Source organism: Armigeres subalbatus, chromosome 1 (assembly GCF_024139115.2).
Source record: "Armigeres subalbatus isolate Guangzhou_Male chromosome 1, GZ_Asu_2, whole genome shotgun sequence".
NCBI lineage: Eukaryota > Metazoa > Arthropoda > Insecta > Diptera > Culicidae > Armigeres > Armigeres subalbatus.
The window spans coordinates 181,494,136-181,520,464 of NC_085139.1; the positions used below are offsets into that span (position 1 = coordinate 181,494,136).

The following is a 26,329-nucleotide window of genomic DNA, read 5'->3' on the forward strand; positions in this document are numbered from 1 at the left end:
TAGAAATAGACGTTTTGGCGAAAAAGGCGATTTTGGGTTAGGTTCCTTTTTCAAAATCAGTCAATGTTTTCAAATGAAATCTGCCTTCTTTTGATCAAATGATGAAATATCAATAAGAAAACAGAATTATTTTCCGATTTTGAAAAACTGCGAATCAAACTGGCAACTCCAAGCAAGGTCGGGTACATACAGCTAGTAATCAATAAAGCGCAATAGGAAAAAATAATTTATTTTTTTAAATTCCTTTATAATTTTTTTTTATTGCTCTTATTTTTCAGGAAAGTTTTAAATTTTTTGTAGAAAAAAAATATTTGTAGAAAATTTTGTGATTGTTTATTGCTAATTTTGATTTATTTATGGAATTTTTTTATTTTTTCCGTGGAACATTTTGATTTCTGAGCGGAAAATTCTTCTTTTATAATTGCATTTTTTGCTTTTAAAAGTGCTAATTTACTTTTGTTTTGTGGAAAATTCCTAATTGTTTATGAAAATTTTGCATTATTTGTGTTATTTATATAAATTTCCATAAACAATTGAGAATTTTCCACAAAACAAAAATAAATTAGAATTTTTAGAAACAAAAATTGCAATAATTAAAAAAGATTTTCCCGTAAAAAAATCAAAATGTTTCAGGACAAAAAATTCAAAATTTCCATAAATAGGGGAACTGTTCGGCACTTCATCCCATAGCTCCTATTTCCATACCATCAAAAACAGAGCAATGAAAAGAAATTTGGTTTGTTTCTTATTTTTGTGATATTTTCAGCAGAGAGCACGCGTGTTAGCAAAAAGAAGCGACGTGATTGGTGCTGTATTTCTTTGTTTTGCGATGGGATGAATATATGTTCAGTGAGATGGAAATCGGAACAGTTCCCTCATATCAATATTAGCAATAAATAATTACAAAATTTTCCACAAAATCATTTTTTTCACATAAATAATTGAAAATTTTCCACAAAATAGGTTTTCGAGACTATGATGAAACGAAAATGCCTGCCTCAACCCTACAACCGAAACAACAGAAAAAATGTTACAATAGGTGGAAAGCAGACGAGGGAATTTAAAACTGTAAGCTAACCTCAAAATTAATTGAAAAGCATTACTAAATTAGTAAGTTATGAAAATTATTTATAAATGACATGCAGTTGAAACATACATTTAAAACTGGAAGTTAACTCCATCAAAACACATTGGTCTACAGAGAAGTTTCGTCGTAATTTATAAGAAAGTTTATTCGATCGAAAGGAAAATATGTTTCACTCACTGACCTTAGGGTATTATTGAAATTATTAATCTGCCGTTTCTATTGCATGGCTACATCAATTTTCCCCGATAGATAGCCTCATCAGAACACTTCCCAATACACGAACCATGCTGTCAGCTCTCTTCGGTAACGGTGACAGCACAGATAATATTACTTCTCAGCTCCAAACGCTCCCTGCATACATCTCTCCAACAGAACGGGAGAGCCATGGTGGCAATCAGCTGTTTTTGGCGTCCTTGCCAGCATGTTGCAGTCGTTTTTACGCTGCATACACCGGTTTGTTTTTGTTTATACACGTGCGCCACGCGGTCCCCTTTGGGTAGTGTGCGTGGCGGAACCATCGTTGCTGGTGTGCGTTCAGCATGCATCGAGTGTCACAGTTTGACATTTGCGTTGTCAAAAACGATTTTTCGTTCCCATTAGAATTATAGTTGGAATAATTTCATTGTTTGCAATCTGTTTAAAGGGTAGCACTAAGAAAATGTAGTAAAATGCAGTATAATTGCAGTGGTTGCACGATGATTGGTGATATTTTGTGACGCAGAAGTGAACGATATAGGAAAAATCTACTAAAATATGTAATGAACCAGTGATTCAGTTATCTCGGAGAAGGAAATCTTAACAAAGTGTTTTATGTTTTATTGAATATGATTGCACCAAATAGCTCTCTATTTACAATGGTTTTATTTTATAATCATCAAATGAATCAAAATTGAATTAAAGTCAGTAAAGTGCTATGTAGTTATCGCGGCGAGGAAGAACATGAGTTAGTAAAATCGAAAAAAATGCCATGCCTGGATTTAATGGTGGCTAGACAGACTGTCGCCATCAATGTGTAATATGTGATGATAGCAAGCTAATCCGCATATTGAAGCTACAACGGAGATATTTAAGTCAGCGAATAGATTGTACATTATTAAAATGGAATCTACTTCTGACCATCATGATGCTGCTTCAGTTACCAACTCATTTACGTATGCAAACGAGTATGCACATAAATTATTTTAGGCTAAACAAGTTTATATTCTAGCAATTCTGAGGAAACTACCCAAGAAACAGAGGAAGAACTGGAAGGCGCAGTCGGTATCTCAGAAATAGATCCACATGCACGATTATCGATTGCGTTGAAAACTGCTGACGATGATGAGGATGAACCACCTGAACTGAAAGATCAAGAGAATCTCCCACCAACACCGTATGAGGAATGCTTGGACTTGAAGATTTTTGAAACCTTGGCGAACCAGGACACATCTGGAGGTCTTCAACAGCCGAATAATAATGCAAGTGATGGAGCCAACCTTCACTTTATTGGTAAAATCAGATTTTATTGAAAAAGAATGCGTATATATGAACTTGTCTTTCAGATGGCGATGCAGCATCTCCGGGTCGCGCAAGCGTACCGTCCAATAAGCCTTCACCCGTATGCTGTACAGCAACATCTCCAACCTCCAACAGTGGCCACCATGCCGAATCATGTGGATCATCCAGCTCTTCAGCTCCATGTTCCGGAGTACGTCGTAAAGCCAAAGCAGCATCAACATCACTTGAAGAACCAATCGTGAATGGGACCAAAAAGAAAGTCCGTCCAAATGGATCCCTTAAATCTTCGCCCTCGCAAGACTATCTTCAGATTTGGACAACTGCCACTGGTGATGTGCAAGGTACCGAAGGGAAACCATCTCAGAGGCAAACAACGAGTCCGACGGTTCAAGTGCATCGTCCTTTGGAACGATCTTGGCCTCCGAAGCACCAACGGAAACAGCAGCATCAGCAAGGATCAGAAGAATTTTCGTTCGATATTATAGACACAGACGAACAGTCATATGGGGTATCTACAGAAGCTTCTACGTCTGGTGTTGAATTTGTTCCGGGAGAGTTCTATGAGCAGAATCCAAAGCAGCTTCGACATGAAAAAGTTGCTCGTGTAATTAAGCAACCTTTGGAGGGCATAAACGAAAGTGCTCCATTAGCAACTCCAGAAACAGATGGTAGTTTGTCGGATAATACACCCTTGAGGTTAGCAAGATTAGACAGAAATGCAAATCCGGACATAGAGACTGTGGCTGAAGTAAATGAACCTAGTACTAGTAACGTAACAAAGCCCCCCTTGAGGAAAACTTGTAGAGCTGAGTATAATTTTCCAGAAGTGGAGCAACAACCATCGTGTTCGAATGAATCCGCTGCCATTGGTATCAATAGTGAAACTAGTAATATAAATCCACATAGACCCTTGACAAGAGCTTTGTCCAATGGAAGGGCTAAGCACTCTTTAAATAGTTCGATAATTACAGGCGATCTACTTGTCGGAGAACCAATAAGAGCAACCCATGTCATATTCCCCATCCAGAGTTTGTCACCTTGTGCAAGGAGTCCTCCTTCTGGATCGTCAACTCGCTCGGGATCACCTTTGGAGCATTCACCTGACCGGTCATCGCCGGTTATCATGCATCCAAAACCGATCCGACCGCAACCTCGCCCGTTAACACGGGTGGGCTGCTCCCGTAATGATCTCATTTGTCCACCAACCCCAACACATCATGCCCGAAGACTTCGTGTCCTCTCCGATAACTTTGGTCCTCCTGATCTAAGGCCAAGAAATGTTTTCTCACCAGAAACGATAATGTCTCCTGAAATGCGGTACAATGAGCTGGTAACCGCCACCGGCAATCGTGTTGATCAGTTGAGAGTGGGAGAAGGACGAGAAGACGAAATTGAGACTGATTCTCCGGTTCGCCATTTAACCAGCACAAGACTTCCGTCCATACCGGAGCGTGCTCGAGGGGCCCTGGCTGAGCCTGACGAGCCGCTTCCACCGGCATGGGAGGCGCGTATGGATAGCCACGGTCGAATTTTTTACATTGATCATGCCACAAGAACCACATCATGGCAGAGACCAGGTGCACATTCGGGAATAAACGGCCCTGAACAGCACCGTCAGCAGCTTGATCGTCGCTATCAGTCCATCAGGAGAACCATTTATGATCGACGAGACGGTGCAAGTCGAAGTCCTCCTAGGTTCGGCTTCGAACCTATCAATCCACGCCAGGGGGCATCCGCTATTGCAGTTGCTATCAATGCTGCGCAGATCGAAAACCTACAGTTTGACCGCGCGGCTCACCCGGCCCTACTGATGATCTGTCGGCCAGATTTTTACTCTATGCTACACACCAACACTGATGCCATACTGATCTACAATCGCAATGCAGCGTTGAAACACATGGTCTCGCGGGTACGGAGGGACCCGACCTGCTTCTCACGTTACCAACATAACCGCGATCTGGTGGCACTGGTCAACTGTTTCGCCTCGCCGGACAAAGACCTGCCGTCCGGGTGGGAAACCAAAATGGACCAGAGTGGCAAACAGTTCTTCATCGATCACGCCAATCGGCGAACGTCTTTCATGGACCCGCGAGTGCCTACCGACTGCCTTCGGGCCCGACATATACCCGAGCAGTTGATCGCTGCCTCTGCGGTGGCTCCGGTGGATATTGCGCCCATTCCACCACCTCGGCCACCAGCATTGCCACGTTTGAGCATTGGGTCGCCAGAGATTCCGGTGGCTTACAATGATAAGGTGCGTAGGGATATTGGTGTTTTTTTATTTTGATGATGACGTGCTAGTGCTGCCGCGAAATGGTTGTTACTATCTCGTCTCGTAAAACCATTCAAAACAAATTAAATAAAACATAATTTTATTTCGTATTTATTGTTTTCTCCTGCGTTAAGGTCGTTGCATTCCTTCGGCAACCAAATATTTTGGAGATTTTGCGGGAACGCCACGGTGCGGCTGCTTGCTCGCGAAATCTCCGCGACAAAATAAACTCCATTCGAGTGGAAGGAACGGCAGCCTTGGATCGTCTCAGCCATGACCTGCAACTGACGATCCTGCTGAGGTAAGTGAATGCCACTTATGAATAAGTCACAGAGGAAACCAATGTTTGGAGTTAGAGTACCGACAATGAACTGGTTTGTTTGATTAATGATACTTGGTGCTTGGTGATTTGCTTGGGTGGGTTTTCGTGATATTTGAATTTGTTGAATCTAGCTGGTGAGTTGTACTTGATAACTTGACCTCATACACATTCAATTTACACTATTATATTTATTTTACCCAAGAGTTTAATCAAATTCAGAAGGTTGAAAACTGCATTCTCATCTGGAAAACGATTTTTTAATCAAATTCATAAGGTTGAAAACTGGATTCTCAGCTGGAAAACGATTTTTTTTAGCATTTCTCGTACATGAAATGTACATAAAGACCGGATCATGTAGAAATAGGGCAATTACAAATGCGTATATTTTTTTTTAACTTTGATTTTGATCGAAAAACTTTATAGGAATGGAACAAAAGTTATATTTGCTATTCTATTTCATATGAATGTCTGAAACGAATCATGCATCGTTTTTTCGAAGAAATTCTCGCAGTTTCCTGTTGATGCCGCGTGTCAGTCGGCGCACACCTTCTCCAGTCATAATTTTGGCTAGCTGATTCCACCAATTCTTCATACGACGAATGTCAGTGGTGGCTGCTCCTTTCATCTTTAGTTTCTGGTTAATAATTACCCAAAATTACTCCATTGTATAAAACTGAGGACAATTTGATGGATTCAGGTTCTTTGGGATGAACTGGACTCCACTATTGTAGTACCATTGTAGCACATCCTTGTTATAATGGCAGCTGGCTAAATCAAGCCAAAACGTGAATGGGCCATCATGGGACTGAATGAAGGGTAAAATCCGGCTTTTGACGAAGATGGATTTTGCAGGACTGTACAGTATTATTTATCGCTTCTCTTCCTACATGGTGAATATTTTGAAACCACGTTAGTTTCAAACTGTGAAACAAATAGATCGAAAATAATGGTTTACTACTTATGAAACGCTGTGAAAAACTTGCATATCCGACCACTAGAAACGCCACTATTCAAAAAATGGAGTGCCCCATTTCTAAATGATCTAGGCTTTATACCTTTTGTTTCCAAAGGTGACAAAAAGACGAAATTGATTTCCGATAATTTGAACAAAACTCGCCAAAGTGGGTATTTTACGGTTTGTATTGATAAATTTCCCCTATTAATGTTTTTAATGTATATATTAGGGTGGTTCAAAAAATCGATTTTGCTCCACAGCGCTCATCTGATTCTGTATCATGTTGGGTGTCCTCTGAAAATTTGAGCTCATTTGGGTTCAAATTGATTTAGCACAAGCCGTTTAAAGTTTGCATGCAAATGGGGGAATTTGGGGGAAAGTATGGGGGAATTTAATTTTTCATTATACCGTTAACGACGCTTTCCCATTAGGCGCAGGTTAAAAGAAAACCTACATAGCTAGAAGGCATACTCAACATCTTTCACCCAACGAAAACCGCATGTTTATTAATCGCACCAATATGTAGTAATCGATTTTAAGAAATGTTGCGAATCTTTAGTCATGATCGTTAAACTTCCTTGAGGGCATCACTGAAACGTGCAGTGCAACATAGTAACCTGAATTTGTGTGTGCTATCTTTCGCGCCACGAGCAGCAATGTTGCCTGTTGAGGAGTTACGCAATTAGCTCCAGAAAACCACGGCATAGATTAAATTCGATTACTAATTATTGGAACGATTAATTAAGATGCGATTTTCGCTGAGTGAAAGCTCTTGAGTATTCCTTTTAGCTATGTAGGTTTTCTTTTAAGCTGCGCTTAAGGAGGAAGCGTCATTATCAGTATAATGAAAAATAAACTTCCCCATACTAATTTGCATGCAAACTTTAAACGGCTTGTGCTAAATCAGTTTGAATCTAAATGAGCTCAAATTTTCAGAGGACACCCAGAACATGATACAGAATCAGATGAGCGCTGTGGAGCAAAATCGATTTTTTTGAACCACCCTAGTATATATGTAAACAACTTTGTTAGATCATACACTGTTGAAAATCTCAGTATACAATAGTACACAAATATAATCAATATGGATCCACACATAAATCAAATTATTGCCTATCTGAGACCACACACATTGAATTCGAAAATGGATAATTTTTGCACTTCGCTTGAGAATGGTAATGTGTGCGCAAAAAAACACATTATACATTAAATCTATATATTTTGTCAATAAAAATGTGTCTATTTTTACTAGTGTCTAACTATACTCACGTTTAGTGTTTTCATCTAGTTCCGCGGATCTCAATCTGGGGTACCTGTACCGGGCCCAGGGGGTACCTCGGGCAAAACTGCATAATGGCGGATGTATTTCAAATTTTTATCACATTTTATTTATAAAGTTTTGATATAGGTATGTGTAGACATGAAAGCTTTTTCCCGAAAAGCTCAGTGGCTTCGATGCAAGAGGATTGGAAGCGTCCTTCTACGTTTCTCTAAAACCTCCTTTTAAACAGATCAGAGAAGATCAAGAAGCCTGGAAGCTTCCTTTCAAGATGCTCGGAAGCCTCCTTTCAAGAGACTCGGAAGCCTCCTTTCAAGAGGCTCGGAAGCCTCCTTTCAAGAGGCTCGGAAGCCTCCTTTCAAGAGGCTCAAGCCTCCTTTCAAGAGGCCTCAGCCTCCTTTCAAGAGGCCTCGAAGCCTCCTTTCAAGAGGCCCGGAAGCCTCCTTTCAAGAGGCTCAGCCTCCTTTCAAGAGGCTCAAGCCTCCTTCAAGAGGCTCGGAAGCCTCCTTTCAAGAGGCTCAGGCCTCCTTCAAGAGGCTCAGGAAGCCTCCTTTCAAGAGGCCTGGAAGCCCTCAAGAGGCCCCAGCCTCCTTTCAAGAGGCCTGGAAGCCTCCTTTCAAGAGGCTCAGAAGCCTCCTTTCAAGAGGCTCGGGAAGCCTCCTTTCAAGGGGCCCGGAAGCCTCCCTTTCAAGAGGCCCAGGCCTCCTTTCAAGAGGCCCAGAGCCTCCTTTCAAGAGGCCTGGAAGCCTCCTTTCAAGAGGCTCGGAAGCCTCCTTTCAAGAGGCTCGGAAGCCTTCCTTCCAGGGGCCCCGGAGCCCCCCTTCCAGGGGCCCCGGAACCCCCCTTTCAAGAGGCCCGGAAGCCTCCTTTCAAGAGGCTCGGAAGCCTCCTTTCAAGAGGCTCGGAAGCCTCCTTTCAAGAGGCTCGGAAGCCTCCTTTCAAGAGGCTCGGAAGCCTCCTTTCAAAACGCTCGGAAGCCTCCTTTCAAGAGGCTCAAGCCTCCTTTCAAGAGGCCCAGCCTCCTTTCAAGAGGCTCGGAAGCCTCCTTTCAAGAGGCTCAGGAAGCCTCCTTTCAAGAGGCTCGAAGCCTCCTTTCAAGAGGCTCCGGAAGCCTCCTTTCAAGAGGCTCAGCCTCCTTTCAAGAGGCCTGGAAGCCTCCTCAAGAGGCCTGGAAGCCTCCTTTCAAGAGGCTCGGAAGCCTCCTTTCAAGAGGCCCAGCCTCCTTTCAAGAGGCCCGGAAGCCTCCTTTCAAGAGGCCTCAGAAGCCTCCTTTCAAGAGGCTCAGGAAGCCTCCTTTCAAGAGGCCTGGAAGCCTCCTTTCAAGAGGCTCAAGCCTCCTTTCAAGAGACTCAGAAGCCTCCTTTCAAGAGGCCTGGAAGCCTCCTTTCAAGAGGCTCCAAGCCTCCTTTCAAGAGGCTCAGGAAGCCTCCTTTCAAGAGGCTCAAGCCTCCTTTCAAGAGGCTCGGAAGCCTCCTTTCAAGAGGCTCAGAGCCTCCTTTCAAGAGGCTCAGAAGCCTCCTTTCAAGAGGGCCTGGAAGCCTCCCTTCAAGAGGCTCAGGAAGCCTCCTTCAAGAGGCTCTGGAAGCCTCCTTTCAAGAGGCTCCGGAAGCCTCCTTTCAAGGCCTCAGAAGCCTCCTTTCAACAGACTCGGTAGCCTCCTTTCAAGAGGCTCGGAAGCTTCCTTCCAAGGGGCAAAGACTTCTGTCAAGAGGCTCGGAAGCCTACTTTCAAGAGAATCAGAAGCTTCATTTCAAGAGGCTCGGAAGCATTCTTTCAAGAGGCTCGGAAGCCTCCTTTCAAGAAGCTCAGGAAGCCTCCTTTCTAGGAGGCCTGGAAGCTCCTCCTTTCAAGAGGCTCGGAAGCCTCCTTTCAAGAGGCTCGGAAGCCTCCTTTCAAGAGGCTCGGAAGCCTCCTTTCAAGAGGCTCGGAAGCCTCCTTTCAAGAGACTCGGAAGCCTCCTTTCAAGAGGCTCGGAAGCCTCCTTTCAAGAGGCTCGGAAGCCTCCTTTCAAGAGGCTCGGAAGCCTCCTTTCAAGAGGCTCGCCTCCTTTCAAGAGCTGGAAGCCCTCCTTTCAAGAGGCCTCAAGCCTCCTTTCAAGAGGCTCAGAGCCTCCTTTCAAGAGGCCTGGAAGCCTCCTTCAAGAGGCTCAAGCCTCCTCTCAAGAGGCTCAGAAGCCTCCTTTCAAGAGGCTCGGAAGCCTCCTTTCAAGAGCTCAGAAGCCTCCTTTCAAGAGGCTCTGGAAGCCTCCTTTCAAGAGGCTCAGGAAGCCTCCTTTCAAGAGGCTCAGAAGCCTCCTTTCAAGAGGCCTGAAGCCTCCTTTCAAGAGGCTCGGAAGCCTCCTTTCAAGAGGCTCGGAAGCCTCCTTTCAAGAGGCTCGGAAGCCTCCTTTCAAGAGGCCCGGAAGCCTCCTTGTACTAGGCCCGGAAACCTTTTTTCAAGAGGACCGGAAGCCTCTGTTGAAGAAGCCCGGAAGCCTCATTTCAAGAGGCCCGGAACCCTGCTTTCAAGAGGCTCGGCAGGCTCTCTTCAAAGGCTCAAAATTCATCTTTCTTAAGGCTTGGAAGCTTACGTTCAAGAGGCTCAGAGGTATCCTTTCAAGATACATTGAAGCCTTCTTTTAAGCGGCTCGAAAGCCGCTTTTCTGGAGGCTCGGAAGCTTCACTCCGAGACTTCGGAATAATGGGAATTCAAGCGAACTTTATGAAGAGTCATATATTTCGTTAATTTTCAGTTTCAGTTTCATATATCTTATGAGTTACACCTATTTTCATTTTCAGCAAAAAATAAAGCTTAGCTTATATTGTGCTTTGTGTCCAAAAATCTCAGGTGTATGTTTTTGCCATTCGCGTTTATTAAGTATACGTAAAGGCTAGGCTATAGGATCACTCTAAAATCGAACTTTTGATAGAAGGCTCGGAGACCCATAGTGATATATACCAATCGACTCAGCTCGACGTATTGAGGTGATGTCTGTATGTGTGTATGTATGTATGTATGTATGTGTATGTGTGTGTGTACAAAAAAAAATGTGAGACACACTTGTTTGTACTTAGCCTTGTATGATTTGCTTGCAAAGGTTGCATTCCACGCAGAATCCTTCTTATTTTTTTGCTATTGAAAATTAGACCAATCGGCCATTTCGTTCCGGAATTATTAAAAAAAACATTGTTTTTTTCTCATATTTCCAAAGGGTCCTCCTTGAAAAAAAAACATCAAAATCATTTTTTTTCGTGACGTGCTGAAATGCATTCAAATGAACGCAAATAAATGTGAATTGATGGAAATAGCTGAATCTATCTCCCTAAAGTGTAATTTTGACCCCCTGTGTTTCTTGTTTTATAATACACGAGAAAGGCACCATCATTATTCTGTTTTCCTTATCAATATTTCCCTATCTGGATTATTCTGTTTTCCTTATCAAAATTTATGTACGATTTATTATTATTATGAATTTTTTAAGGCCCAACTGACCAACGAACATTAATGATTAATATGATACTACGACGTCAGTTCCTTGATTTCATACATTATTCTACGCCAAATATGATTTTAAAATGATATGCTCTTCATTTTTAAATCATATTTGGCAGTATTTTATTTGGAAGGCTCAAACAATCTGAGCATAATTGTTGTACCATGGCTACACGTCGCCAACCACGCAGTCTACGGAGGGTCCGCAAGTCATCTTCCAACTGATCGATCCACCTTGCCCGCTGCGCACCTCTTCTTCTTGTGCCCGTCGGATCGTTGTCGAGAACCATTTTCACCGGGTTACTGTCCGACATTCTGGCTACGTGCCCGGCCCACCACAGTCGTCCGATTTTCGCCCCACCATAAATGGTACGCAGCACTTTCCTTTCGAAAACTTCAAGTGTGCGTTGGTCCTCCACGAGCATCGTCCAGGTCTCGTGTCCGTAGAGGACTACCGGTCTAATGAGCGTTTTGTAGATTGTCAGTTTGGTACGGCGGCGAACTCTATTCGATCGGAGCATCTTGCAGAGTCCAAAGTACGTACGATTTCCAGCCACTATGCGTCTCCGAATTTCTCTGCTGGTATCATTTTCGGCACTCACCAGTGAGCCCAAGTACACAAATTCTTCCACCAACTCGATTTCGTCACCACCGATGCAAACTTCCGGTGGGAGGCTCACATTGTCTTCTCTTGAACCTCTTCCTATCATGTACTTCGTATTCGACGTGTTGATGACTAGTCCAATCCTTCCCTTTTCAGTCTGATGTAGGCTTTCTCCATCTTCTCAAAGTTACGTGCCATAATATCTATGTCGTCGGCGAAGCCGAATAGCTGGACGGACTTATTGAAAATTGTACCACTCGTGTTAATCCCTGCTCTTCGTATTACCCCTTTCAAAGCGATGTTGAATAGCAGAAACGAAAGACCATCACCTTGCTGTAACCCTCTGCGGGTTTCGAAGGGACTCGAGAATGCCCCTGAAACTCGAACTACGCACATCATCCGATCCATCGTCGCTTTGATCAACCATGTCAGTTTATCCGGAAATCCGTGTTCGTGCATTAGCTGCCATAGCTGGTCCCGATCGATTGTATCATATGCGGCTTTGAAGTCGATGAATAGATGATATGTGGACACGTTGTATTCGCGGCATTTCTGCAGTACTTGGCGAATGGCGAACACCTGGTCCGTGGTGGAGCATTCGTCCATAAAACCCGCCTGGTACTTCCACATGAACTCCCTTGCAATTGGTGCTAGTCGACGGCATAAAATTTGCGAGAGTACCTTGTAGGCGGCGTTCAGCAATGTGATTGCGCGGTAGTTGCTACAATCCAGCTTATCGCCCTTTTTGTAGATGGGACACACGACACCTTCCATCCACTCCTGCGGCAAAACTTCCTCCTCCCAAATCTTGGTAATGACCCAGTGCAGCGCTCTAGCCAGTGCCTCACCACCGTGTTTAAATAGCTCTCCTGGTCGTCGGTCAACCCCGGGGGCTCTGTTGTTATTCAGCCGGCCCATATCATCCTGGATTTCCTGGAGATCCGGAGCCGGTAAAATTATGTCCTGCGCGCGTTCTCCCAGGTCCATCGCAATACCGCCATCTTCGTCTGCCACATCGCCATTCAGGTGTTCTTCGTAGTGCTGCCGCAACCTGCAACCTTCGGATCACCTCACGCTCGTTTGTAAGAAGGTTCTCGTTTATGTCCTTACACATATCGGGCTGTGGCACGCAGTGTTGGTAAAAACTCAAAATCTCAAAACTCATGGATGATTCAAATCAAGCGTGAGTTGAAACGCACCCAACTCAGCACCTAAAATCTCATGGATGAGTTGAATAATTCATTTGAATAATCGTAGGTTTTCTTTTGTTCTCTTTCGTTAAAAACAATGAATTGACGTTTGTCGCATAAAACATTAGACACTATTTTATGTATAAGCAATAAATTGCCTCCAAATTGATTTCAAATGCGATTTTAAACCAAAATTATGCGTTTTAGCATGAAAAATTCAAGCGTGATGCATTCCTTTAAAATCGCAGACGATTTCTATCGCACGGGAGCGCTCGTTGATTGAGATTTATGAGTGATTTTACCAACACTGGTGGCACGTGGCCCTTATGTGAACAGTTCAACTTCCCATAGAACTTTCGTGTATCATTAGCGCGGTACAGTTGCTCCATCTCTTCACGTTCTCGATCTACCTGCTGGCGCTTTTCCTCCGGAAAATCGAGTTTTGTCTGTTCCGCGCCCGTGTATATCGTGGCTCGTTCGTTCTCGTGCGGTGTTGCAGAAATCTCGTCCATGCTGCATTCTTCTCTTCTACTGACTGCTCATATTCGCCGTCATACCAGTCGTTTCTCTGATCCGGGGGCACCGTGCCAAGTGCAGCGGTTGCGGTGCTTCCAATGGCGGATCGAATATCTCTCCAGCCATCTTCAAGAGATGCTGCGCCTAGCTGCTCTTCCGTTGGGAGTGCCACTTAAAGCTGCTGCGCGTATTCTTGTAGTCTTGTAGTCTTGTAGCCGCCCAATGTTAAGCCGCGGCATCCGACTTCGACGCGTGTTGTACACCGTCGAGAGTTTTGAGCACAGGCATACTGCAGCGAGGTAGTGGTCGGATTCAATATTCGCACTGCGGCAAGTGCGTACGTTCGTGATGTTGGAGAAGGTCGATTAGAACGTGGTCGATTTGGTTTTCCGTTTCTTGGTTAGGTGATCTCCATGTGGCCTTGTGGATATTTTTGCGGGGAAAGAAGGTGCTTCAGACTAACATTCTGCGGGAAGCTGCAAAGTTTATGCATCGTTGGCCGTTGTCGTTCGATACGGTATACAGACTATCCGGTCCGATGACCGGTCTATACATTTCTTCCCTTCCTACCCCTACGTCCCGCAGTGGGCATCCATCGTATGTCTGCTCCAGCTGTGCGTAGAACGCTTCTTTCTCGTCGTCGAGTCTCCCTTTGTGTGGGCAGTGCACATTGATGATGTTATAGTTGAAGAAACGGCCTTTAATTCTCAGCTTGCACATCCTTGCGTTGATTGGCTGCCACCCAATCAAACGATGGCGCATCTTACCCTGCACTATGAAGCTGGTTCCCAGCTCGTTGGTGGTGCCACAGCTTTGGTAGAAGGTAGCCGCTCGATGCCCGCTTTTCCACACTTCCTGTCCTGTCCAGCAAATCTCCTGCAGCGCCACGACGTCGAAGTTGCGGAGATGTAATTCATTGTAGATCATCCTGTCGCAACCTGCGAAACCTAGCGACTTGCAGTTCCATGTTTTAAGCTTTCAATCGTGATCCTTTATTCGTCGCCTAGGTCTTTGCCGATTATATCGAGTCGCATTATCTCTTATATTGTTCGTAATTATTGGTTCTTCAGGCGGCTTATTGGGCCTGCGCAAACCTCCTGTCTCAAGGGAGGGCCGTCGTGTCAGGGCTGTATAGCGTCCCACATTACACCAGGACTTGAGCTTGTGCGCTTTGAGCGGAGCCTACTTGTGGATACATGTAGCTTTTTATAGAGGTTTAACAGGGCCCACTGTCAAACCCCACCACCTAGGTAAGCCCCACAACTCGCAGATGGCTTGGGGAGGGATCGTCAAGCCCTTGGACATAGTCCCCGCTGCCCTAATTTTTCTCAACATGTTACCTATGAAAAATACAAGAACAGTTAGAAAGGGTCTTTTAGTTTCGCTTGCTTGTTTGTATTGGTATAAATAAATGAAGAAGCAAACATTCTACCTACCTTTTCCATAGTATTTATTTGATGGCTTTTCGACTGGCTTTTCGACTGACTTGTGATATTTTGTTCGTACAAAGATAACGGAATTAGTTTCATATCAATTTAAGCTTACGTTTGCAATGGGATATCCTCAATTATGGGATTGAGGGATAACCGATACGATTTGCGGCCAACTAAATCTGCTAAACGAAAGTTTGAGCACAAAAATGGGTAATTTTTTGTTGTCGCTTAGTGTGATTTGGCTGAACCCCGACCAACTTAAACTAAACTTAACCTAATCATTTATACTAAGGCTACAAGGAGCTAATCGTTGCGATAGAAGATTGCAAGTTTTGGAAGTATTCGGGGAAATTTCCTACTTGTCCAAAGTAAGTGGAGAAAATATCCAAACTTTTTTGCAATCTACTACAAATGACACAGGTGAGTCAGAAGTAAAAATGTTATACAATAAGGGCCCCAATATGGTTCCTTGAGTAACACAAGCTCTTACAAATAATCTATCAGATCTGATAACCCGAGTAGCGCAGCTCACACTGATTTGGCTGCAACAACTCAAATGTGACCAAATTTGGTTGTATATGAGTTACTGTAACTTCTCTACAACATGTTTGCTGTTCGGGAGATAATTTTCTATCAGTTTCATAATGTACAGTGGAAAATTAAAATTCATCAATTTTACAATCAAACCTTCATGCCAAACACTGTCAAATGCTTTCTCTATTTCAAGAAGATCATCTCCAGTCGAATATCTTTCAGATTTGTTGAGTCGAAATAAATTCGTAACTTGTAATAGATGATAAGTAGTTGATTGCCCATGGCGACAACCAATGGCGACAACCAAATTGCTCATCAGCAAAAATATAATTGTCACTAATATGAACCATCATTCTATTTGAAATAATCTTTTCAAACAGTTTGCTTATTGAAGAAAGCAAATTGATTGGACTATCACTAGAAGCCTCAGCTGGAATTTTGTCCGGCTTCAAAATTGGAACAACTTTGGCGTCTTACCATTTATCTGGGATGTATGCCAATTGAAAATATTTGTTGTATAATTTAACCAAAAAGACTAAAGAGCTCTCAGGAAATTTTTTGATAAGTATGTAGAAAATACCATCATCGCCAGGGGCTTTCATATTTTTAAATTTTCTTGTAAAAGATCTCACTTCATCCAAATTAGTTCCCAACGAAGGGTCAAAAACATTCTCTTGATTGAGAATATCTTCGAAGCTCCGTTAAGTCTGATCCTCAATTGGACTAGTGAGATCTAGACTAAAATTATTGGCACTTTAAAACTGCTGAGCAAGTTTTTGAGCCTTTTCGCCATTTGTTAATAAACTTTTATTCCCCTCTTTAAGCGCTGGAAGGATTTTTTAATGAATGTGCGAAAACAAAAATTTGGGTGGTAGAGGGTCAAGTGCCAAAAATGATAATTTTGTATTGACAGTCAGCAGTTATCTTTCGCCTACTTTTCCCACTTGTTAAATACTCTCAAAAGCTACTGTAGCAACAGTAGTAAAGTAATAGTCGTCATCAATTAAAAACTATTCTCCTTTAAACACAATTAAGATCTCATTACATCTAGATTTGTTCAAAGGTCGAATACTTGTACAAACGCGAAGTCTTCTGGGAATTCCATATCATATTTGCTAAAGTGGCTTATTGTACAAAACTTCTCGACTCATGATTCTCAGCTTCACCACCTGTCGTCCGGAATAAGCCCAGTCAAACAATTTACTTGCCGCTGCTCTTGTATTGGAATTCGCAGAAGATTAACTAAGTACCATCGACGACATACTTGACACCCGTGCGAAACTTCTATGTTTGTGAGTAAACTTTTCGTATCGCATCGTAAACATGGAATCGTCAAAAGCAGCTCGGAAGTCGTAGAAGAATGCTACACAAGCAGATAAGAAACGTCCCCGGTCCAACGGGCTCCTTCCTTCCGTTCCAGATTTTGCCATCATCATCGCAACGTTTGCTTGCATAGTCTTTGTTCGGTAGCCGCCACGCAGTAACCGACGTCCGTCGTCGCCTGCTACCGTTTCGATCTGCAGCCCATTCCAAGTATTCGACATCTTCTGTTTTGATTTCGTTTATGTATGCTCATTCCCTAGACGAATGGTAACTTTATGCAGCAGCATTTTATTTGAGAACTTATAGAATAAGGTTCTGAACATTCGAAATTGCAAAACACAACTTTAGGACTTTACCATTGCAAGCCAAGACTAAGTCAATGTCTACATCTACAATGTTGAAAAATGTTAAATGAACGAATAATGTTAAGACAAAATCCGTTAATACATTAGTCTGTTTGTCTTTGCTATTCCCAATGCAATATCATCGAGCGGCCAAACGATAAACGCTGTGCCCAGGAGACGCAAAACGGTCGGAACGTAATCCGATATCACGGCACCCTCATCTTATACGGAGCAGAGGGAGGCCCTGCGCTTAGTCATGTTTGTATGCTGCGCATCAAACGCTCAGAATTCCATCCCATAAAGAACGACCGAGACGCGCTGGCTTCACACCGCCATAAAAAAAATGCAAATTAACATTTTAATTGTTTTTATTTGAGTTTGTTTGCTGTTATTATTATGATTCGCAGAGTGCAAACTGGGAAGATAGAAGTGAACTAAGAATGTTGCCAATGATTGTTTGCAACTGCTGCTTGCTACAGGCTTCCGTTCCGAGAGAGATCTACTCGGTGTCAATGGGATCAATGATGGCAGGCGATGATGATGGCATATACGTTTGTAAGGAGGTTCAAGATTTGATTCTGGTTTTTAAGATGTTGCAATATTTGCTAGTATTGTGGTCTCTGCTTCTATAGATGATGGGAATTGGGTTTAGATATATTTCTGTAACAAACTTTAAAGCTGTAATATCTGCGTTCTTACCTGATGGGTAGATAATCCTGAAGCATTGCAATTAGTACGCAGTTTCGGGCAATATTTGCTTAGCTAATAGACAACTGATTTGCTTTACGTAATTGACAATAAATCATAAAACAATTTATATCATATCAGCCTGAAGCACTACTCTGGATGATTTGGGTTAAACACTTAAGCAGTGGCAAGCACTCTTTCTGGACTTTCATCATCCAGATTATGACTAATGCATATATGAGCAATTGATTGCAATGTTTCAGAGATTAATAGTGCCTTTGGTTATTCAAAGGTATCAATTAATCGGAGTATCTCTAGTTTCGTCATCGTACATCGTACAGGCTTCCAGCTGAGTAATTGGCATTCTAATGGAGTGATCCGAGGACTGACGATACGAATGCAATGATTTAAGGTCCCATTCTGAGATGCTCATCTCTTGAATTCGTCCGTTCACCGATCGACACCTTTGCCAAACACTTCAATTTATGCAACGCAGCGAAGGTGTGTGCCGCCATCGCATCTGACGTGGTGAGGCGACGAGATAATTTTACCAGATGTGTGAGAAGCCGCTGCTGATCGGTTGGTCCCCGATCGACCTGATGTACAGAATTATTAATTAGACTGGGACACGCATTGCGGCTACCGGTCGGTCTGTGGCGGCAACTATTAAAGACAAATTCATCGAAACGTAGTGGATCACATCACAGCGCTCACGTATCAGGGCGGTAGTTGTTGCCACAACCTACGCAAACATGTTCAACTGATTACTTCTCGGCTAGCAATGGCCCTTGTATGCATTCTCAATTAATAGTGATTATAGGGCAATTTTTGATGCCATACTGCTCTTCTGTGGAACATTCCACTTCCCAGATTCCGAAGGACTTGCGGGAATTGACTTGCTTGCCTTATCTGTCTGGTTGACGACGTGATTGAGTCTGACTTACCGTATATGGACATATGGTAACGTATGTACACTTCCTAACAAAAATGTTTGAAAACTTATAGTGCACCTTCTTCAGGAAATTCTCTATCCTAAGAGGAAGATAAAAGATGAGGTGGGAGTGTCATTAGAAAAAGAGGAGGGACTGGAAGGTTTATTGTCTAAAAACAAACAATTCATTGTGACCCCACGACTGAGTTTAACCAAATTCTCTATTCTAAGAAAAATATTATAGAGGTGGTGGTAAAACGTGGAGTGTGTTGGAAGAGGGGTAATGTTTACAAAATTAATAATGTAACTTTTGAACCCCTTGATTGATTTCAATTAATTTTGATACACATATTTTTTATTCTAGAGAGACGAGTATAGAAAGGGTGAGCGTAAAAGCGTGGAAGATGTGTGGAAGATGCATTTTTTACAAAGCGAACTGTTTAGCGTAACTTCTAAATTCTAGGACCAGTTCCAACTAAATTTGGTAAACTTTCAAACTTTCATCAACGGAAACGATTATAGGGAGTGTTTAGTGTTTAGTATAGTTTAGTGCACCCATGGCACGATTATAAAGAAGTTACCCGACTAGAAGGTCATATCAAAATTATATGAACATATGTTATTATGTTATACTAAATTTTTATAACAAAATTTGTTAGAAATATGGTGCAGGTTGTTAAAATATCTAAATTCCTATAAAAAATTACACTACCGGAAACAAAAAACTATCAAATTTTGTTACAATTTTATCATAAAAATAACATATTTTGTTTTAAATTTATAACAGAATCAAATACAAAATATATTCTTTCTGTGCAGTTGGAAATTTTTACAGGGCGTGATAGGTCTCCAGATTGTGATCAACAATTAAGAATATTTTTCAAGAACAAGAAACTAACAACATTACAAATTAGGCAACCTTTTCAAATTATATCAGCGTTTTGATATCTATGACTGGGAGTTTGATTGAATACACACTTCGTAGTTGCTTTGCTAGTCGTAATTCAAGACAAAATTTTCAAAACGACTTATCTGCTTTTGTCAACAAAGATTCAAACGACGATTTGACGAATCTGATAGCTCTCCCACGCAAACCAACACCATCAATAGGTTGGTGAAGGATTCCGCTACCTGTTGATGGTGTTGGTTTGCGTGGGAGAGCTATCAGATTCGTCAAATCGTCGTTTGAATCTTTGTTTACAAAAGCAGATAAGTCGTTTTGAAAATTTTGTCTTGAATTGATAGAGAAACAACAAATATGCACAGCTTTTTTGTTTGCCTTATTTATTCTTACAGCATGCAAATTTATCGGAGTTTCATTGGGGATGGGTAACTGAGACCTCATAAGCGTACCGAGAGCTCAGCTTTGAGAACAAATTAATTGGTGCGAGATCGACCGTTTCCAGGCAGGACGAAGAAATTAGCGAAATCCGAGTTTGTTCTTTGTGCGGTGAGTGAATAAAAAGTTCGCGTCCAAACTTGCTTTGTCTAGAACGCAGGACGATCGCACGATCTTTGAAATAAATATTCGTTTTGCTTTGTGCGGGTGAGAAAATTAAACAGCAAGTGGAGGTCTAGTTCCTCCAGGAATTCCTGCGCAAGCTCCTCAAGGAATTCCTTCAGGAGTTCCTGCGGAAGTTCGACCAGGAATTCCTGCAGAAGTTCCTCCAGAAATTCGTGCAGAAATTCCTCCAGAAATTCCTGCAGAAGTTCCTCCAGAAATTCCTGCAGAAGTTTCTCCAGCAATCCCTGCGGAAGTTTCTCCAACAATTCCTGCGGAAGTTTCTCCAGGAATTCCTTCGGAAGTTCCTCCAGAAGTTCATACGGAAGTTCCTCCAGGAATTCCTCCGGAAGTTCCTCCAGGAATTCCTCCGGAAGTTCCTCCAGGAATTCCTCCGGAAGTTCCTCCAGGAATTCCTCCGGAAGTTCCTCCAGCAATTCCTCCGGAAGTTCCTCCAGGAATTCCTCCGAAAGTTCCTCCAGGAATTCCTCCGAAAGTTCTCCAGGAATTCCTCCGGAAGTTCCTCCAGGAATTCCTCCGGAAGTTCCTCCAGGAATTCCTCCGGAAGTTCCTCCAGGAATTCCTCCAGAAGTTCCTCCAGGAATTCCTCCGGAAGTTCCTCCAGGAATTCCTCCGGAAGTTCCTCCAGGAATTCCTCCGGAAGTTCCTCCAGGAATTCCTCCGAAAGTTCCTCCAGGAATTCCTCCGGAAGTTCCTCCAGGAATTCCTCAGGAAGTTCCTCCGGAAGTTCCTCCAGGAATTCCTCCGCAAGTTCCTCCAGGAATTCCTCCGGGCAATTCCGGCAATTCCTCCGGAAGTTCCTCCAGGAATTCTTCCGCAAGTTCCTCCAGGAATTCCTCCGCAAGTTCCTCCAGGAATTCCTCCGGAAGTTCCTGCAGGAATTCCTCCGGAAGTTTCTCCAGGAATTCCTCCGGATGCTCCTCCAGGAATTCCCCCGTCCAGAAATTCCTCCGGAAGTTCTTCCGGAAGTTCCTCCAGGAATTTCTCCGGAAGTTCCTCCAGGAATTCCTACGGAAGTTCCTCCTGAATTCCTCCGAAGTTCCTCCTGAATTCCTCCGGAAGTTCCTCCTGAATTCCTCCGGAAGTTCCTCCTGGAATTCCTCCGGAAGCTCCTCCCTGAATTCCTCCGGAAGTTCCTCCGGAATTCCTCCTGAAGTTCCTCCTGAATTCCTCCGGAAGTTCCTCCCGGAATTCCTCCGAAGTTCCTGGAATTCCTCCGGAAGTTCCTCCTGGAATTCCTCCGAAGTTCCTCCTGGAATTCCTCCGGAAGTTCCTCCTGAATTCCTCCGGAAGTTCCTCGAATTCCTCCGGAAGTTCCTTCCTGAATTCCTCCGAAGTTCCTCCTGAATTCCTCCGGAAGTTCCTCCTGAATTCCTCCGAAGTTCCTCCTGAATTCCTCCGGAAGTTCCTCCTGAATTCCTCCGGAAGTTCCTCCTGGAATTCCTCCGAAGTTCCTCCGGAATTCCTCCGAAGTTCCTCCTGAATTCCTCCGAAGTTCCGCCTGGAATTCCTCCGGAAGTTCCTCCCGGAATTCCTCCGGAAGTTCCTCCAGGAATTCCTCCGGAAGTTCCTCCAGGAATTCCTCCGGAAGTTCCTCCAGGAATTCCTCCGGAAGTTCCTCCAGGAATTCCTCCGAAAGTTCCTCCAGGAATTCCTCCGGAAGTTCCTCCTGGAATTTCTCCGGAAGTTCCTCACGGAATTCCTCCGGAAGTTCCTCCCGGAATTCCTCCGGAAGTTCCTCCCGGAATTCCTCCGGAAGTTCCTCCCGGAATTCCTCCGGAAGTTCCTCCCGAAATTCCTCCGGAAGTTCCTCCTGAATTCCTCCGAAGTTCCTCCTGGAATTCCTCCGGAAGTTCCTCCTGAATTCCTCCGGAAGTTCCTCCTGGAATTCCTCCGAAGTTCCTCCCGGAATTCCTCCGGAAGTTCCTCCTGAATTCCTCCGGAAGTTCCTCCTGAATTCCTCCGGAAGTTCCTCCTGAATTCCTCCGGAAGTTCCTCCTGAATTCCTCCGGAAGTTCCTCCGGAATTCCTCCGGAAGTTCCTCCTGAATTCCTCCGAAGTTCCTCCTGAATTCCTCCGGAAGTTCCTCCCGGAATTCCTCCGGAAGTTCCTCCCGGAATTCCTCCGGAAGTTCCTCCCGGAATTCCTCCGGAAGTTCCTCCCGAAATTCCTCCGGAAGTTCCTCCAGGAATTCCTCCGGAAGTTTCTTCCGAAATTCCTCCGGAAGTTCCTCCCGGAATTCCTCCGGAAGTTCCTCCCGGAATTCCTCCGGAAGTTCTTCCCGGAATTCTTCCGAAAGTTCCTCCCGGAATTCCGGGAGGAACTTCCGAAGTTCCTCCCGGAATTCCTCCGGAAATTCCTCCAGAAGTTCCTTCCGAAATTCTTCCGAAAGTTCCTCCCGGAATTCCTCCGGAAGTTCCTCCCGGAATTCCTTCGGAAGTTCCTCTCGGAATTCTTCCGGAAGTTCCTCCGGAAGTTCCTCCCGGAATTCCTCCGGAAGTTCCTCCAGGAATTCCTCCGGAAGTTCCTCCCGGAATTCCTCCGGAAGTTCCTCCAGGAATTCCTCCGGAAGTTCCTCCTGAATTCCTCCGGAAGTTCCTCCTGAATTCCTCCGGAAGTTCCTCCTGAATTCCTCCGGAAGTTCCTCCTGAATTCCTCCGGAAGTTCATCCCGGAATTCCTCCAGAAGTTCCTCCTGAATTCCTCCGAAAGTTCCTCCCGGAATTCCTCCGGAAGTTCCTCCGGAAGTTCCTCCAGGAATTCCTCCGAAAGTTCCTCCAGATATTCCTCCCCACGAAGTACCTCCAGGAATTCCTCCGAAGTTCATCCAGAAATTCCTCCGGAAGTTCATCCAGGAATTCCTCCGAACTTCCTCCAGGAATTCCTCCGGAAGTTCCTCCAGGAATTCCTCCGAAGTTCCTCCAGGAATTCCTCCGAAGTTCCTCCAGGAATTCCTCCGGAAGTTCCTCCAGGAATTCCTCCGGAAGTTCCTCCAGGAATTCCTCCGGAAGCTCCTCCAGGAATTCCTCCGGAAGTTCCTCCAGGAATTCCTCCGGAAGTTCCTCCAGGAATTCCTCCGGAAGTTCCTCCAGGAATTCCTCCGGAAGTTCCTCCAGGAATTCCTCCGGAAGTTCCTCCAGGAATTCCTCCGGAAGTTCCTCCAGGAATTCCTCCGGAAGTTCCTCCAGGAATTCCTCCGGAAGTTCCTCCAGGAATTCCTCCGGAAGTTCCTCCAGGAATTCCTCCGGAAGTTCCTCCAGGAATTCCTCCGGAAGTTCCTCCAGGAATTCCTCCGGAACTTCCTCCACGAATTCGTCCGAAAGTTCCTCCACGAATTCTTCCGGAAGTTTCTCCAGGAATTCCTCCGGAAGTTCCTCCAGGAATGCTTCCGGAAGTTCCTCCAGGAATGCTTCCGGAAGAATTCCTCTAGAAGTTCGTCAAAGATTTCCTCCGGAGGTTCTCCAGGAATACCTGTGAAAGCTTTCTACATGAATTTTTGCTGAAGTTATCCCAGGATTTCCTCCGAAATTTTGTTCCGAAACTCATCCAAAAGTTCGTCCAGAAGTTAATCCAAGATTTCCAGAAGAAGTTCGATTAAGAATTCCTCCGGAAGTTTGTTCAGAAATTGTTCCGGAATTTCCTCCGGGAAATATTCCAGTAGTTTCGCCAGCAATTCCACTAGGAGCTACTCTAGAAACTCTTTTCAGAATTTCATTCATTTCACTCATTACTTTCCAAATCTATCAACGACCTTTTTGGTTCTTCAAACCTTCCTGGAGTTCAGAACATCTGATCTTTCTCATCAACCAAGTCTTGAATGATATAGCCGTGCATCACTAAACATCCCAGCAGTTCCTAAACACATTAATAAAGATACAAGAAAAACAGCAGTTCCATTGAGTAGGTAGGTTTTACTCATTTCTTTTACATCGCCCGACACAAACACGAAACACCTCATTCGTTATTTCTTGATCTTGATCTCTTGATTTCATATGCTTTATGAACTGGATTGGGTACATACTGATGGCAAACTGGTTGATACTTTGAACTGAAATCTAGAACGGTTTGGAGTACCATGAACTCTTCGTATTCAAGAAAATTGGATTTACATTATGTGCCTATTGGACCGGAATGGGTATATGCCGAAGATAAGAACATTGCAAAAGCCTTGGTTGATCTGGTAGATAAATTGGGTTGAACTCGAGAACGATTATCTCGTATTCAAGAAAATTAAGTTGGTGCGCATATGCTATTGAATCAGGTTGGATACATATCGATGTTGAGGACATTGTAAAAAGCCTTGGTTGATCCGGTAGATATTTTGGGTTGAATTTGATGACGTTTTGGAGTACCTTGAACATCTGATATGCAAGAAAATTGGGTTTGTATGATGAGCATATGCTTATTGGGCATAATGTAACGACGATAAGAACATTGAAAAACCTTGGTTGATCCGATAGATACTTTGAGCTGAACTCGAGAACATTTTGGAGAACCTTGAGCATCTCTAATTACTGAAAACTGATCACTGTCTCAACGATCAGGATGCTTAGTCTTGATTGAGTGTTTCGAATTATCTAATGATGTGGTATAGGATCCAAGCATTTCAGATTCATCTACATGGTCTCAGAAGCGTAATCTTCCCAATGTTTCGGATATCTGGATCTTCAGGGTATAGGGAAACTTAACTGACTACACAACGGATCCTCTTGCAATGGGTGCTAGTCGGCGGCATACAATTTGGGAGTGTACTTTATAGGCGATGTTCAGCAATGCGATTCCGCAGTAGTTTCTACACTCCGGCTTGTCGCCCTTTTCTGTAGACGGGGACACACGACATCCTTCATCCACTCCCGTGGCAGAGCTCCATCTTCCTAAATCTTGGTAGTAACTCGGTACTCTAGCTCTAACCAATAGTGCCTCACCACCATGCTCTCCTGGTGATTTGTAAACCCCAATGGCTTTGATGTCAGCCGGTAAATCTTCTCCTGGATTAACTGGAGATCCGCAATTAAGTTTTTATTTGGTTTTCCTCCTCAATGGTTAGCCGGAGGACATTTATTTTATGATCAAAAAGTTTCTTCACACAAACAATTCAGAATTCTATTGAGCTTCGCCAATTGCATTTATTCTTGTTTAATTCAACTTCAAGTGTAATAGGAAGCCAAAGTCACATTGATCGCCACAGAACTCTAAGGATATAAAATTTGAATTTGACAGCAGACAGGTTCCACAGAATAACTTACTGAATAGTTTATCACTCATGTGAAACCATTTGGAACGGCAGGAGATTGTCCTACGTTCCAAGTGGTCAGCGCTTCTTCTGTTCTTCGTTAATTCAAGTCAATTCTGTTGAAAACTCATAACACACATATTTGCACTGATCCATACCGATGATGTTTTGGTTAGCAGAATGTTTATGCGAGTTCTAGTTAATAGAGGGTCATTTTTGCGATAGGTCTGGTTTCAAATTATTCGATAGGAAGCAATAATCATTAATTAATTAGCCCAACTTTGTTGTATAGTGAAGCCATTGTACGCTGCAACTAAGATAGCTTTTGAAGGACGTTACGGTTTGTGAGCTGAATACAAAACAGCCATGTTCCACTAATTTCCATTATGTTTAAGAAACACGATCGCACACTCACGTTCACACACGACTTATTCTAACAATGTTACAAAATTGTATTGAAAGCAATTAAATCTCGCTAATCTTTTCAAAAGTGTTCATGTAAATGGGATTTTCTTTAGTTCATAGTTATATAATTTTGGGAAAAAAAATACCCGAACATAATAATGCTATGTAGATGTACATATTGGTCTTGAATTCAATCTGAATCTAATGTGCCACCTACAGTACACAGTATTTTTGTATGCGCCAAGAGTCTCAATGAAACAATGAAAGCATACTTTGTTCCTTTAGAAAAATTATGCTAGATATTAAAGTTGAGGCGCAATCCAAAACAAACAACAGATTTATTGTTTTCAGTACTGCGTCTCGTCTGCCACAATGCAACGTGCCTAAATCATCCTTCCAGTACGTCCACATCGTAAAGCAGTGTCGATGATCGTCGGATTTCATCGGTCGGGCTAACTCGAAGAAATGTGTCATAAATTGTGCCTCCTTTCGCCGTGGACGGAAGCAACTGAAACGGAATCTAGTCGAAGCGGTCCGTTGCTCCACAGTTGTCGTGGTCACACAAGAGCTCATAAATCTTCTATTTTATTGGCGGTTCAATCCTGTTTCTTCTCAATCCTCACTTCTAATCTCCGTGAAGACAGTGTTTGCGTATGCTATACGATTGTTGTTTTTATTCTCGATCTACTGTTGCCGTTTCCCTAAGAGAAAGGATTCCATTCATG

The 26,329-nt window shown here is 43.4% G+C and overlaps 1 protein-coding gene across 1 annotated transcript in view; it reads left to right on the forward strand.

Annotated features, from left to right (window-relative positions):
* The first annotated feature begins 1,694 nt into the window (after positions 1-1,694).
* Positions 1,695-26,329, forward strand: part of LOC134205579 (E3 ubiquitin-protein ligase HECW2) — a 224,362-nt gene continuing 199,727 nt past the window's right edge. The window contains exons 1-4 of the mRNA XM_062680942.1: positions 1,695-2,238; positions 2,295-2,575; positions 2,629-4,838; positions 4,991-5,157. Of these exons, the coding sequence (XP_062536926.1) occupies positions 2,186-2,238; positions 2,295-2,575; positions 2,629-4,838; positions 4,991-5,157 (2,711 nt within the window). The 5' untranslated portion in view covers positions 1,695-2,185. The remainder of the gene's footprint in view (positions 2,239-2,294; positions 2,576-2,628; positions 4,839-4,990; positions 5,158-26,329) is intronic.